Source organism: Natator depressus, chromosome 1 (genome assembly GCF_965152275.1).
Source record: "Natator depressus isolate rNatDep1 chromosome 1, rNatDep2.hap1, whole genome shotgun sequence".
NCBI lineage: Eukaryota > Metazoa > Chordata > Testudines > Cheloniidae > Natator > Natator depressus.
Window position 1 is genome coordinate 262,937,312 of NC_134234.1, and position 16,349 is coordinate 262,953,660.

Here is a 16,349-nt window from a genome sequence, read left to right on the forward strand (position 1 = left end):
GGAGTGTGTGTGTGTGGGGGGGGGGCAAAGCATCGGCCCCTCCCATTCCCTCCTTGTTGCTCCCGGATGTGCTGCCCTGCACCACCTCTGGAGGAGCAAGATGAGTTCTTGACCCACCTTGGGAGGAGAGGGTTTTGGTAGCAGGCTCCAGCGACAGGACTTCAGGAGCCTGGCTGTGTGACCCCAGGCTATGACCACGGGGCAGTGTGTACTGACTCCCCCAGCTCTAGCCACGTGGCCCTGGCCTCCAGCTGCGGGGCTTCAGCCTCTGGCCCCTGATTCCAGATGTGTGGCAGCAGGCGGGGCTCCAGTCCTGGGCTCTGGCTGTGCAGTGGCAGGCGCTGGCCACAGGCACTGACCCCCAGCCACACGGCAGCGGGCACCAACCCCTGGCTCTGGCCATGGAGCAGCAGGTGCTGACCACGGCTCCGGAGTTTGTCAGCCTCTGGCCCCCAGTTCCGGCCATCTGGTGGCAGACGCTGGCCCCAGCCCCAGCCCACCCGGTTGCCCCAGCCCCTAGCATTGATTCCCGGCCTCAGCTGCACAGCAGCAGGCACCGACCACTCCGGCTGCGTGGCCCCAGCCCCTGGCACTGATCCCTGCTCCAGCTGCATGGCAGCAGGTGCCAACCCACAACTCTATTCCTGGGATTCCAGCCACACGGTAGTGAGAGCTGGCCCTGGGTGCCGATCTCTGGCTCTGACCACGCAGCAGCGAGCGCTGGCTCCAGCCACGCAGCCCCAGGCTCCGGCATCCAGCTCCCAGTTCTGGCCGTGCGGCAGCAGGCACTGGCCCCGGGCACTGACCCGCTGCGCAGCAGCGGGCTCTGATCCCTGGCTCCAGCCATGCAGTTCCTGTCCCCAGCTCCAGGCTCTGGCCGCAGGCATTGAGCCCTGGCCCTGGCCGCGTGGCAGCAGACACCAGGCTCTGGCCACGCGACAGTGGAACTCATCACCCATCCCCATCACCCCTGCTGCCTCCCACAGTCCCGCATCCATCCCCTGCATTGCTCCGGGTCCCAGCTGCCTCCCCCTGCATTCAACCCACCATCGCCTCTGGCCTCTGCTGCCTCCCCCTTCAGCCTCCCCATCAAGGGCTTAAGGAGTCCTGGGGCTTGCTGAGAAAGATGATATTAACAAACATGCAAGTATCACTTTTTACAGTAGACTTACTAGCTATCTGTGAAAAGTGATATTTGTATGTTTGTTAATATCACTTATCACTTTTCATAGCCTCCCAGGTAGCTACTAAGTATGCTGTGATATTAACAAATATACAGATATCACTCCTGAAGGGGGAGTCTGCCAAAACCCCCTACAAATATAAATTACAATGATTTGGATGTGTATCTGTGCATATTTAATTGTTTTTCCTAAAGTTAATTAAGTATTTTAGGGAAAAGTGTCAGTGCAGCCACCAGTGAAAGTTTGTGGCTGCAGTCTGAAGCCACCAAAATATTTGTTGTGAGAACCCCTACCCTAGACACTTATCCATGTGTAACCCTTCTATTATATAGTTTGACCCAAATTTCTTATCATCTTTGCTTTCTAATTTTTAGAATAATTAGTTTAGATTATATCTGCTAACACAACCTAATGGATTTTTGGATTTTTTATTGCTGCTGGACACTGGGCTGATGGCTTCAACGGGGCATATTCTGAACTCAGTTACACCCAAGGAACTGCACGGAATTTGCCAGTGTCAATGAGGGCACAATTTGGCCCAATGATATTTCCACACTGGTCCTCTATTTCTTTCCTGATCAGTCTCCTGGATGGTATTTTCACTTAGCACATAGTCTGGGGAAAATAAAATCTAAGGACTAATTATATAACATTTGTTTACACTGAGTCATGTTTGCCATCTGCTGGTTCAATCACCTAAACAATCCAAATTCTTAAAATCTGGTTGTTCCTTAGCATTTGCTCTGCTTTCAATCTTCTTATTATCTGAAAACATGCACATTTTGGCCTTGATGTTGCAATGAGCACCACACAGACAGACCTCTGAGCCTGTGTGGAACCCGATTGACTTGAAGAGAGCTCAGCACAAGTGGAGGAGCCTGCCAGTGCAGAGTTTATTGCAGGGTCTGAGCCTTTGTTTTCAGTACCTTCATACACACCATGTGCCACATTAGCTACGCACATAGAGGCAATCCCATTATCTGATGGAACTAAGGGCTACATTTGGCTAGCCATGTAATAGACAGAAAGCCTAGATTTAGATGCTGGAATATGGGAAATGGGGGTTACTCCATTTATAATTACTTTCACTGTTGGAACTGGATGACTAAGGTGTTCGGTAATAAGCTCTGCATTTTATTCTCTCTACTTTAGATTGATGGTTCAAATGTGACCCAGATCAGTTGTGACAAAGGGCTCAAACGGTAAAGCTTAATTCACATATTTGTTTATACAAAAATAAACTTTAATGGAAACACTGACGTGAGTAAAGGCTTGCAGAATCAGGTCCTAAAATTTATGTTGTTTATATCAAACAATGGTATGTATTCAGTCAGGAAGGCAAGAGCTATAGAGAAGTCTCACCTAATAATTAGATGCCCTGTTATGTGTTCTGCTACCATTCTAGGGGAAAACATCAATAATTTCCCATACTACAAAATTTAAAATATGTAAGATTCATTTTCTGGATAGAAACTGATTTTTATTTGTTTAAATAGGCTATGAACAGCTACATTTGCAGCATTATGGGTGGGCTGTGATTCCAAATGGTATATTTTTACAGTTACTGGAAAGTTTAGTAAAGATATAAACTTTACTTCATTTTTTAAAAGTTGCAATGTAATTAACTAAAACATATGAAATAAAACAGTTATATGATCTGCTATATATGGGGGGAAAGATGGCTCCCTAAAAGAGCAGTATTACCCACCAAGGACTTAATCCAACTCCTTTTGAAGTCAACAGGTAAATTTGACTTTGACTTTAACGGAAACTGGATAAGGCCATGAGTATTTAATATGGTCTCCCTCAACATACTTCCTTAATCTCTTGCCTACCATGGTATGTTATTTTTGGTTGTTAACTAAGGCCTTGACTCTGCAAACACTTACATGTATGCATTAATTTACTCATATGAGTTTACTGGATCAGGGATTAATTTATTACCTGATCCTGCACCCACTGTTAATGGGTGCTTTGCCATTCCCCTCAATAAGGCAGGGCTTCTAAGGGGCATTGTCTTATTTGCCTGTAACACCTGTGTTGCTACAGAAATAATAAATACTAAAGGTAATCTACTAAATCAGGTGGGGGTGAAAAGGCTATTAATTGGCTTTTCATATATAAACAGTATCAAATAGTGCATTAGACAAGGACGAGCTAATGACTTGGGCAAGAGAGCAAATTTTCCACATAACTCATAAATCCCACTGGAGTTGTGGAGAAAAATTACTCTAGCTGCCAAGGCGGGAGAAAAATCGTCATCATGGAAGAAGCTTCACATTAAAAACACTCAGTGTCAGCATCACTAGTACCAGGATGGGGGAAGATCGAGTCTAAAGGGGGCCCCAGGTCCATCAGTGTTCCCCCTCCTTTGACAAACGTGAGACAACCTCAGTGGACCCCTGCTTACTCAATGAGTGACATCCTGACCCCAATGAAGTCAGTGGGAGTTTTGCCATTGATTATTTATCCTGCCCCGCATCTGCAGGGGTCTGCTGTGTGGCTCAGAGCTATACTCCCCCGCATGGGCTCATGGCTGAATCCCAGCGACCCCTCTGTCTGCGCTGTCTGGTGCCTGGCAGGGAGCTGGATGTTGCCACTCCCACAACTCATGCGCTCCTTCCCGTCGGTCCCATTTGCAATCCTGAGCCCCTCTCCCCACACAAGCGACGCAGCCCCGCCCCACCACCTGGGGGGGGGGGTCACTCTGCCCTCTGATCCCAGCGTGAGGCTCCTGCCCTCTGCCTCAGCAGCACCTCGTCCCCCGCACTCCAAACTCCAGGACTCACCCAGCTGCAGTTATTCCGAGGCCACAGCAAGAACCACCGCCCCTTCCCCTGACCGAGCTGTAGCGGGAACACCTGCTTCTATCACCCCCCGGTAGCGGCCACCATACAGAGCCTCTGCCTAGCGCTGTGTGCGACCCCTCCCCCCTTGCACGCGCAGCGCCTTGTCTTCAGCTGCCGTTAACGGTCCCGCCGCGCGTGGCCCCGCAGTGGAGCGCGAGAAGCTCTTGCTCTTGTTGCTGGGCGGGCCGGGCCGAGCCGAGCGGCTGAGGGGACAGAATCCCCAGCGCAGCATCAGTAGCGGTAGCAGCAAGGCGAGGCGCTGGGACTGGGATCCGGGGAGGGGGTGGGGCCAAACCCAGCCAGCCACTCGGAGAGAGAGATCTGTGTCTCCCCAGCAACGGGCCTGGCTGGCCAGGGCTGCGCCTCCTCCCTCCATCCCTCCCTGCTGGTCATTATCTCGTCTCCCTCCCCGCCCCCCCCCCAGGTTCTGGGGCTGAGGCAGCCCCCCTCACTCACCCTGCAGGCTGGGATTTGGTGTGTGTGTGGGAAGGTCTTTTATTGGCCTAATTTCCTCCCTCCTAGTCGTCCCCCCCGCTTTCCTGCCACACTCCACCCAGAATTGAGCTAGTGTAACTAGGAGGTGATTCTCCTGCTCCCTCCTGCTGCTGTTCTGTAGGGGCTGCAGGGATCTCCTCTCTGCCCAGATTTGAGGCAGGGCTTGAGGCAAGGAGGAGATTATTTGATCGAGGGAGGGGAATTTTTTGAAGGGGCTTAGCTATATCTATAGTATTTTGCGAGGGGGGAGGGAGTGTTTGGTTACTGACCATGGGGAAGGACCAGGAACTGCTGGAAGCTGCTCGCACTGGGAATGTGGCTCTCGTGGAAAAACTCCTGTCGGGGAGGAAAGGAGGGATCCTGGGCAGTGGATCTGCAGCTATTCCCCTATCCAGCTTACTGAGGTAGGGACATGATTCCCTAGCAGCTGCTAGGGATATTCACCTCCTCCCCATCATCACCTCCCTCATCCTCATGCCTGTATTCTTCATAGTAACCATAAATTGTTCACTCTCGCTAACAAGTACAATGTGTCAGTGTTTAAAGTCACAGCCATTCATTATATTAATATAGTAATTTTAAATTCCCTGCCTTCAATGTGTCAGTAGGGTACTTGTTTCTGCTGTGTTACTAGCATTGGTGCAGAATTTAGGCATTTATTGGGTGGATTGCTTTGCACAATGGTGTAGTCACTCTCACATTTCCTTTAGAATGGTATCTTTTCTTCTTTGAATGCTTTTTTAATATGTGATCCAGTTGTTAATGACAGAGAAGCTATTGTGTGTTTGTAGTTATATGGAAAAACCCACAACTTCCCCCCACACTCTCACCCATAGTTACTACTGTCACTTGCAGAAAAAATTAACCATCCCATGGTAATGAGTCTGTAAAATGAAGAAAGGGAACCTTCTGATGAGAGGTCTTCAACACAGAGTAGGTGTAAAACTTATGAAGCAGGTTAGGTAATAGCAGTGGTACTTTCAAGGTATCTGGATTTAGTTGAGTAAAATTGGGATACTGGTCATATCTAGGTGAAAGGAGTCAACTTTAGTCTTTAGTCATACGTCATGCAGTATGTAACAGGGCTTTTGATGTTAAGTTTCATCATGTTGCAAGTGAGAAGTGCATTATCATAAGCATTTATGACATTTGACATTTTTCAAATAAGAAAAGGTCTGCAGCACACAATCTGCTACCAGTACTATACACTACACTAGACGCAGCACAGTAAGATAGAATGAATTGAAACCCTATTAACCTAAAACTTGAACTAATCATTAAATGTGCTGTACTGGAAGAAAAGAAGTAGACCCAGATTAATGGAAATTCTTTAAATGAAAGGCAAGAAAGGTTAACTCATTTGAGATTCTATTGTCAGTAACATCTCTATTTTCCAGGGCCCAGGCCACTTTATTTATATTACATGTGATATTCTCCACAGTAGAAATTGTAATATTCCTATCAAATTATACCAATTTAACTCTATTTTAAATTTATTTAAAAATTGTTATGGCAATAAACAACAGTTTAGACACCCTCAAAGTTCTGTGATGCCATAGTGGCCACAGCACAATTAACTTTTATTTAATTACTTCTATGTTGGCCAAAGTTAAAATACATTTGTACAATTACTTTTGGTATTGTAATTGAATAGCCTGCTTAGCAAGAAAAATGTGAGATAATTGGTTGAATTTAAATGATAAGAATCACTTATTAAAATGTGATACATATTTCTTTGTTACAACATCATTTTTACCAGAATGAAGTTCATTTCAGTGCAGTGATTATCCATTCATGAACCACTTCAACTAGATATATTTATATAGTTAATTTTTTTAGAGCTTTCCCCTCTGCACTGCTGTTGCACTGTTACTTTCTTATTGTAAATCACAAGTCCTATAAATCTCTGCAGGAAAGTGTGTTTGCTTGTGTTTTTTCTGATTATAGAAAATGGGTATATTAGGTGCATTTACAAAGTGGTTTGTGTAATGTACAAATGGATATAATAGAAAACTGCTTAATGGGTTATGGTAGTCATTGATTATTAGTGACAAAGTAAACATTTCATACTATATAAAGTCAGATATGTTCTTTTTCTACAGTAGGCACCTTGGTTTGTTTTACTGTAATGAAAAGAAAACTAGTATATTATTGTGACTATGAAACTTCTAATGTTATGTCTCAAAACAAAGCAATGGATAAGCTTTTTAAACCTTTAAAAAACAAATAAATGTAAACAGGAAACTTTAAGCAATTTCAGAAATAAACATACAACATACAACAATTTTAAAGAAAAATTATGAAAGAATTAGATAGTGAACTGATAGATACAAGTGCAAATCTATGGACTCGATCCTGCAATCACTTACTATTCGGTGTAGCATTTTCTACAGTGAATAGTACTATGAGGTTGTCACCTGGACTACTTATAGTAGTAAGTAGAGCTGAGCAAAATTTTTCAACCAAAACTTTTTTTTGGGAAAAAGGTAGATTTGGCAACACAAAAACATTTTGCAAATTTGTATCAATTTTGCCACAACATTTTGGTTTAAAAAAAACCCCAACAAAAACATTATTAACTTTTTTATTTCAACTTTTTTTTAAATGAAATGTTTCAGTTTTTTAATTCTAAATGCCTTTTTGTTTACATTTTTATTTTAGAAAAAATTAAAGTGTAAAAAATGCTCCAAATCAAAATAAAATATTTCAGGTCAAATGAAATGTTTTGTTTGACACAAAAATATTTTTTCACAACTTTTCAATTTGCCAAAAGTTTCAAAAAATGTTATTTTTGGTTCAGCTAAAAATATTTCCCTCCCAGTTATGTCTTGAGGTAACTACAAGACTGAGCATTAAGGGATTGAGGGGTGTATTTGTGTGAGAATGATTAATTTTTTTATTGATTTTTTTTCATAGAGAAACAAAAAGGTAAATGACTTTTAGCTTGTATATGTTTCTAAATACTTCATACAGTCTCTAATAGAAGTATGCAATTTTACAACTTGTCAATGCTGCAAGACCAGAAACTACATAGACATAACGTATTATGTTGGGGGTAACAATAATAAAATAAAAGACATACATGAATAGGGAAGGGAAGGGGTGGAGTTGGGGAGGGTCTGGAATTCTTTAAGCCGGGGTAGTCAATTATTTTTTGTCAGGGTCCAAATTTCTTGGTTAAGGTATAGTCAAGGACCAGACCCCAACCCAGCTCCCCTCCCCTAGCCCCCCTGATTGCCACCTCAAGCTCCCTGATCATCTGCCATCTCCCTGCCCACTCCACCCGGAGAGTAGGGTGACCTTATTTTCCTAAACTGTAAATGGGACACATGGGGGCTGGCCAGAGCCACCTATCATTGCTGCTCATCCCCCCCCCCTCCCCAAATGTTCCTTGATGCCCCCAATTGAGCCAAATAGCAGAGATGGAGACGGGGTGTGGAGGGGGGAGGAATGGGTATGGGATCTGGGCAGCAAAGCAGGGTGTGAGTGTGTGTGTGTGAGAGTACTTTTGAGCTTGCAGCCTGGAGAACTATGGACTATTGGACTATTGGCGGTGTGATGCCATGCCCCGCTGGGGGCTCGGATAGCAGAGGGGCAGAAAGAAGGCCCCAGGTAGTGGGAGGGACCAAGGACACTCAAGATAGCAGCCCTGGGGAGGTGGGGGAAGGCCGGGATGTGGCAGAAGCAGGTGACTGGAGGTGGACTGGGGAGGGAAAGAGGCCAGTCAGAGTGGGTGGGTGGGGAGAGGGCTCCGGGGACTGGCCCTGATGGACAGGGGGTGGGGAGGACACAAGGCCAGGGTGGGGGGCTCTGGGAATCGCTCAGGGACAGAGACATGAGGCTGGGGTGGAGGCCTCCGGGACCACATTGGGGGCATGAGGCTGTGTGTGGGGGATTTGCTGTGCCTGGTGCCCTGGCACAAATGGATGCTGTGGGACCCCATCAGGCACTTACCCGCTGGGTTGCCCTGTGGGGCCTACAGCCCACAAGTAGCAGCTCTGTAATCCAGCCAGCCCTGCTGTCTCCAGGGAAAGAAGAGAACAATTTGAATCAGCTCTGCTGTCTGATTGGGCTGCAGTGTGAGCACGTGACACCTCATCATCACTCCCTGATTGGAGGGGCAGGGTGTAGTGGAGACACATTAGGCTGCCCACAGCGGGGTGGAGACGTCTCCCCCCCACCCCCCCAACATCGCTGCTCGCCCCCTCCATCCCTGGACTACAGCCGGTGGAACTGAGGCTGTACAAGCAGTCGCCTGGGGACACACTGTGCCCCACAGCCCAGCCCAGCTGAACCATCCTCTGCTGTGGGGGGGCCCAGCACTGGGAAGTGGGCATGGTTCCAGCCCTGGATCAGCTTCATGGTCCGCCTATTGACTACCCCTGCTTTAAGCCATCTCAACATGCTTTTATCCACATCTATCTAGAAATGGGGTCCAATTTTCTTCTAATTCATATGATTGCTCTCTATGTGATAGGCTATTCTTTCTTTTGGCTGTTAACTCAAACAGTTCCGAATACCACTGCTTTTTTCTGGGCATAAGCCTACTCTTCCATTTTTGTAGAAGAATGCGCTTGGTGATCACTGCAGCCCTCAAACACCAAAGTCTTTGTGGTGGAGCTAAACCCAGCTTAGCAGGTAACTAACCAAGGGTATAACTTTTGGCTGAGGTTTGACTGCTGAAATTGAGCACTATTTTAACTATCATACCTTCTTTCCACACTTGCCGGGCTGTTGGACAGTCCCATAGGATATGGGTCAAGGTTCCTTTTTCTTTCTTCAAGTACCAACAATCATCAGAGGATAAGGCCTTTATCTTGTACAACCTCAGAGGCGTCCAATGCATTTTGAATAAAGTATTTTGTTATAACAAGAATATGTTGAGATTCACAGAGGCATTTCTAAAATTATGTAATATGCCGTGGCACTGGGATTCTTTTAAGGGCTCTAATAAAGCCCCTCCACGTGCTTTCATAAAGAACTCCAGACAGTGGAGTTTCTCTTTATTAACAAAATATACATAGTGGACATGGGCCTGGGGAGTTTATTAAGTGTTTCTAAAGTTCCCAGTAGTTCTGGGACCTCTGGACAAAATGGATAAAATATCAGATGTCAGTTGTAAGTATTGCAAGTCCACTTAGGAAGGCAGGTCATAACATTGTTATAGCGTTAGAAAAGGGACAAAGGCCTCATTATTGACCATCTGGGAAATCTACATGATGCCCATACTTAGCCAGTTCTTCTAATTTATAGGTTTGTTCCCAATTTGCAAGTCTGGGTTGCCCCAAATGGGTGCTTTTGCAAGACTGTGAGGGTGAAATTGGTTCCGCATGGCTGGGACAGCCCAGATCCTTAGTGCAGCCACCACTGTAGTCACCTTATTTTTCTCCATTGGACAAAAGAGAAATCGAGGAGACTAGCAGGGGGAATAAGATGTATTAATGCATGTTTAGTTTCCACCCACATGGGTGTAAGGGTATTTACATGCTGGAACCAGTTTGACATCTGTGACATCATAAAAGTTGAATAGTAATTTTTTAGGTTGGGAACCCAAACTCCCCCTTCTCTATAAGAGTTGGAGTGTTTAAAATGATAGCCATGGGAAGGCTCTAATAATGCTATTTAATTTTATAAAATAAGATTGTGATCTCCTGGGTCTCAAACCCAGGCCTGTGAGTTCCTACACAGCAGTTGCATCCCAGCATCCACCCAATGTCTGATTAAATGTGGTAGGCCAAAGAGCTACTAGGACTACAGCCTCAGCCAATGCACCACCCGCAAGATCCCTGATTGGAGGATCACCCAGCTTCACCAGTTGGTCCAACCATGATTTTTAAGCCAGAAGGAGGGACAGGAAGTTGTCTGAGCAGCTTGGTGATTCTCTGTTGCTGCTGTATTGGGCCCTGTTTCTGCCTGCATTCTGCACACAACACTGTTCCTGATTCCTGCTCGGCTCCTGCCTTACCCCTGGTTCCCTGCCTTTGCTCCTGGTTCCCACCCGGCTCTGTGGCTGTGTAGTGACCCAGCTAGGCTATGGTAACTGTAAAAAGAGGCAGTCAAACAAAAAGGATTATTTAAAATTTTTAGAACTTTATAAGTGAAAACCCAAAAGTTGTACCAAGAGATTAAATAATATAGAACATTACCAAGTACTTGCCACATATAAACTATAGGTTACGAACACAGTAACCTCTGCGAGCTTGTACAGGCTACTCTTCCTTACTCTGTGCAGTTAATACCAAATAACAAAAGAAATTACTCCACAATATACCGGGTCACGTTAGGGAAGCATGAACTTTTCCTCTCCTTGGTTGTAAATCCAGCTCTACTCTTGCTGTCCGATTCTTTGCTTCTCTTCAGCTGGAAGTGCTCCTCAGATTCAATGTTTCTGTGGCTGTACTTCTTTGCACAAGTTTATCCACAAGCAGAGTTTCTTCACCTAGTAGCCCTCCTTTGTCCTATTAGACACCTTTGACCTGTGTTCTTTCAGTAGATGTTCAAACATTCATTCTCTCTGTTTCAGAGTAACAGCCGTGTTAGTCTGTATTCACAAAAAGAAAAGGAGTACTTGTGGCACCTTAGAGACTAACCAATTTATTTGAGCATAAGCTTTCGTCAGCTACAGCATCCGATGAAGTGAGCTGTAGCTCACGAAAGCTTATGCTCAAATAAATTGGTTAGTCTCTAAGGTGCCACAAGTACTCCTTTTCTTTTTGCATTCTCTCTGTTTGTTTACTTTAGGTCCTCTGTGAGGATCTTCTTGTTTACTGTTTTCAGGATCTGTTTTCATTTTAACACAGCTTTTTGAGCAATTTGCTTTTTCACCATTATATGTCCTTTCAGTTTTTTCCCTTGATACTCTCTTGGTAAGTCTGTAGATTTTATTTACCTCTGCTTCCCGTCTTTAATAGTGTCTGCTCACGTACCCAGGTCTATTTTTTTCTGCTTCTCTTGACATGAAACCTTTCCTATTTTCTTTCTTTCCTTCTCACTTTCCAGTCCCCTACTTTTATTCTCCTATTCTTTTATCACCTCAGCTCATATCCCAGCTCTGGTTCATCAGCCAGCTCAGCATCTAGATTGTTCTCCTTTCCTCCTTCTCTAACAGCTTTTTCCAACTGTCTTTTTCGGTTGGATTCCCAGACCCCTACCCAGCTTGAGCTGCCCTCTCACTGGCCATCTCTCCCCCCAGGATAGCATTATGTGCTGCTGCATCACAGCTGCCGGAGGTGCCAGTGCCAGGGTTACTACACCTGATCCTTCCCTCTCCTCCGGGTCCTGCCCTTTATGCCTCGCTTCCAACCATTAGTTACCAGTCCTGGTTCTGACCTCTGGCTCCAACTTCTGACTCTGGCTTGACCCTTGACTTTGACATTTGGTATCTGACCCTGGTTCTGACTCTCAGCTTCGATTCCTGGCTCTGACTCTGTCTTGACCCCTGGCTCTGGTAATCGGCAGTTGACTCTGGTGCTGACCCTCTACTTCTTTCCCCTTCCTGAACGCCTGCTCTGTTCAGTAGACCTGAGTCCTGCTCTGACCACTAAGCTACACCACTTATGTCCCATTCCCTAACACTTTGCTTGGACTGCTGGTGCAGAAGACCCTGCAGAATGGAACCAGTGAGGCTTTCTTCCCAAAGGGAACCTGAAAACACTGAGTTGGTAATCCACCTCCAGGCAGACTGCCAGGCAACACAGGGCCGTTTTACCCAGTTGACACAGAGAATCAGGCAGCATACTGTGCAGAGAAAGCTGGCCTCGGGACTGCAACTGCTCTGGCACTCCTTGTGCAGGGACCTGTGACTCTGTTGCTGGAACATTTTAATGAGCATGGCATGAAGTTCTGTTGGTTTATAAAGCATTGTTGTGTCCAGTTCCTACTTTAGCTGCAAGTGTACTCTTCTGACCAGGCCAAGGTAGGCCTGGTACTCAGCCTGCTAATGGGGGAGCACTGGATTGGGTATGCCCCCTATTAGAGGGCAACTAACCAGTACCAACCAGTTGGGATGTCATATGGCAGGCAATGTCAACAATCTTCAAAAACCTGCATTGTGCCTGCACTTCTGAGGATGTCCTCAAGATGCTCCAGAAGCGGCAGGGTACTGTTGCTGCCTATGTAGCTTACTTTTGCCCACTGACATAGGACGCAGAGTGGAATGGGGCAACCAGCTATTCCATTTTCAGTGAGGTCTAAGTGACAAGGTCAAGGATGTTCTGGTTCCAGTGGAAACTCCAGCGAGCCTGGACACCTTTATCGAGCTGATTATACAACTTGACAACCAGTTGTGGGAGCTGTGCAAGGAGAGAAGGGGGTGGTTCCACATCCCCTGTATCAACCACAACCATGAAACTCTGTTCAGTGTGCTAAGCAGATACAGATAGACTCTGCTCGCCGGAAACTTATCCCAAAAGAAAAAGACAGATGGTGATACCTCAATCTATGCTTCTATTGTGGTGAGCCAGGCCACTTCATATCCATCTGCCTGGCTTGAAGCCTGACCCAAAAGATCTGGAGAACAAGCCAACCCAGTCCTGGTCCAATCTGCGCATGAAAGTAAGGTATAACCCTGAGTCCCAAACACAAGTCCTGAGAGGGACACACACTGGATGCCACCAGGAGGTGCCAGAACTCCAAGTGCCTGTTAGGTTATGGATCCCTGGCCAGCCTCAGCAACTGCCCATGCAGAGAGCCCTCATTGATTTGGGCACCAACTATAATTTTATGGATGAGACAACAGCCCAGACCCTGCAGGTTCCCTTAAAATCAAAGACCTGAAAAGAAAAATGCAGACTCTCTACCTCCCCATCGGGATTATGATTGTCCGATAGACTTACAGCCCAGGGCAACAGTCCCATTCAGCCAGGTTTATGCCATGTCTGAATCTGAGCTAGTAACCTTATGTGCATACCTTTGAGAGAATTTGGCCACAGGTTTCATCTGTAAATCTAACTCACCTGCTGGGGCACCTGTTCTCTTTGTGAAAAAGAAAGATGGCAGCCTCCTTCATTGTGTAGACTATCGGGCGTTGAGCCAGATAACAGTTAGAAATCTGTACCTGCTGCTCCTAATCCAGAGCTGTTGGACTGAGTAGGGGGCCACTTGAATATTCACAAAACTAGTCCTTCAGGGGGCATATAACCTTGTGCTCATTAGGGCTGAAGATGAGTGGAAGATTCTCGGACCTGCTATAGCCACTTTGAATTTTTAGAGATAAGTCCTGACAAATGCCCCTGCTACATTCTAGCACTTCATTAATGACAATGTCCTGGGACATCCTACATCAATACATAGTAGTATGCCTTGATAATCTACTTTGTGACAGGGTCGGGCCAGATGGCTACAGGAGAGTAATAGAAGGCAGATATATTAGCCCCAGGTTAAGTAGGTCCCTTTTCCCTGGGTAAGGTAACAGGGAAGGTTCCAGAACAATCAGGAACCTTCTGAAGACAATTAAGACAGACAGGCTGATTAGAACACTTGCAGCCAATCAAGAAGCTGCTAGAATCAATTAAGGCAGGCTAATCAGGGCACCTGGGTTTTAAAAGAAGCTCACTTCAGTTTGTGGTGTGCGTGTAAGGAGCTGGGAGCAAGAGGTGCTAGGTGCTGAGAGTGAGAACGTGGACTGTTGGAGGACTGAGCAGTACAAGCATTATCAGACACCAGGAGGAAGGTCCTATGGTGAGGATAAAGAAGGTGTTGGGAGGAGGCCATGAGGAAGTAGCCCAGGGAGCTGTAGCTGTCACACAGCTGTTCCAGGAGGCACTCTAGACAGCTGCATTCCACAGGGCCCTGGGCTGGACCCCGGAGTAGAGGGCGGGCCCGGGTTTCCCCCAAACCTCCCAACTCCTGGTCAGACACAGGAGGAGTCGACCTGGACTGTGGATTCATGAAAACGGCCAAGCTGAGGGCTGCCGTGAAGCTCCAAGGCGAGCAAATCCGCCAATAAGTGCAATACCCACCAACGTAGGGGAGGAACTTTGTCACAACTTATTTTTTCAGGCAATCCCAAAGAGCACACAACTCATGTTTGAACTTCCTGGAGGGGCATCGCCAACGTGGACTGTATGCCAAATTGAAAAAAGTGAGCCTTCGACTGTGTTTCTACTGACTTCCTGGGATTCATTCTATACCCGGAAAAATCAAAATAGATCCAGAAAAGGTAAAGGTGGTCCTTGGCTGGGCAGTGTCCCGGAACATCTGCAAACTGCAGTGCTTTCAGGGCTTTACAAATTTCTGCCACTGGTTCATCTCAAAATTCTCAGGGCAGATCAGCCCTTGAACCCCGTTCTGTAAGAACACCCAGTTCAATTGGATTCATGAGGCCCAAAGAGTCTTTGAGCACCGACAACTTGCATTGACCATTGACCCTTACTAGCTCACCCTGGTACCACATAAGTCTTCATTGTGGAAGCAGATATTTCTAACCTGGCAACTGGAGAAGTGCTCTCCCAGAGACCTGGGCCCCAGCAAGTGATGCACCCATGTGCCTTTTATTCTAGAAACCTCATTCCCACTGAGCAAAATTATGAAATCCTAGACAAGGAACTCCTGGCCATCAAGACTGCCTTCAAGGAGTGGTGACACTACCTCGAAGGGGTCCAACAGTCAGTCCAAGTATACATGGACCATAAGAACTTGGAATATTTACGGAAGACCAAAGCCCTCAGTCAGCAACAGCTGTTCTTCTCCCATTTTAATTTTAAAATCTCCTGTCATCCAGGTACTAGGAACAACAAAGCAGACACCCTATCCCAAAAAGGGGAGCACTATGCTGACCTGAAGGGACCCACCAAAGAGACCTCCTACATCCTTAAGTCCCATAACTTCCTTGGTACAATGCTGCACTCAGATCTGTTTGCTATAATCTGCTCAGCCTCTACCAAGAAGACTTCCCCTGATGATCAGGAAGCCACCAACCAGAAAGTGCATGATATCCAAGATGGACTGACCTTAGTGAAGGGACACACATATGTTTCCCATGGTTGCCCCCATGTGGTGGCCCTGCAGATGTGCCATGATTCCCCCCAGTGGTGCATTTTGGCTGTTCCAAAATCCAGCATCTAGCTTCCCATTTCTTTTGGTGGCCCCAGATGCATGCTACAACACAGGCATATGTAGCATCCTGTGAAGTGTGCGCCCGCTAGATTTCATCATGGAGCTACCTGAGTCCAATAGCTATACAACAGTCTTAACTATTGTTCACCACCTCACAAAGATGGCCCACTTCGTGCCCTACACCCAGGTACCCTTGCCTGAGGAGACTGCCTAGCTATGGGTAAACCAAGTCGTCTGCCTCCAGGAACTCCTGGAGCACATTATTTCTAACTGGGGTACTCAGTTCATCTCTCACTTTTGGCAGTAGACCCTCCGATTGTTGGGAGTATGCTCCTGCCTCTCTTCAGCTTATCATTCCCAAACAAATGGCCAGACGGCAAGGGTGAACCAAATCATGGAGCAGTATCTCCAGTGTTACATCAACCACCATCAGAATGACTGGTCCTTGCTCTTACCCTATGCAAAGTTCACATATAATAGCGCCGAACACACGTCTTTGGGACAAAGCCTATTTTTTGCAAAGTAGGAGTTCCACCCCCTCTTCCATTCTGAACTATGCACAACTTCCCCCAACCTGGCAACGTTGGAATGGGTACAACTGATCCATTGTATTCAGGGAGAGCTAAAGACCCACATGGAGGAAGCAAACAGGATTACAAGAGGTACACAGACCAATGATGACAGAAAAGTCCCAACTTTGCTGTAGCTCAGAAAGTATGGCTCTAAGCAAGGCATCTCCATACTGACAGACCATCCCATAATCTTG

General features: G+C 46.3%; 1 protein-coding gene across 6 annotated transcripts in view; it reads left to right on the top strand.

Moving 5' to 3' along the window:
- Nucleotides 1-4,708: 4,708 nt before the first annotated feature.
- Nucleotides 4,709-16,349, top strand: part of ANKS1B (ankyrin repeat and sterile alpha motif domain containing 1B) — a 749,199-nt gene continuing 737,558 nt past the window's right edge. For 3 of the 6 annotated variants that reach the window (XM_074941831.1, XM_074941836.1, XM_074941835.1), the window contains exon 1: nucleotides 4,776-4,932. In XM_074941831.1, coding sequence (XP_074797932.1) covers nucleotides 4,799-4,932 — 134 coding nt within the window. In that variant the 5' untranslated portion in view covers nucleotides 4,776-4,798. Of the gene's footprint in view, nucleotides 4,933-16,349 lie in introns of all 6 variants that reach the window. The other 3 variants (XM_074941837.1, XM_074941834.1, XM_074941833.1) reach the window with 3 other exon arrangements.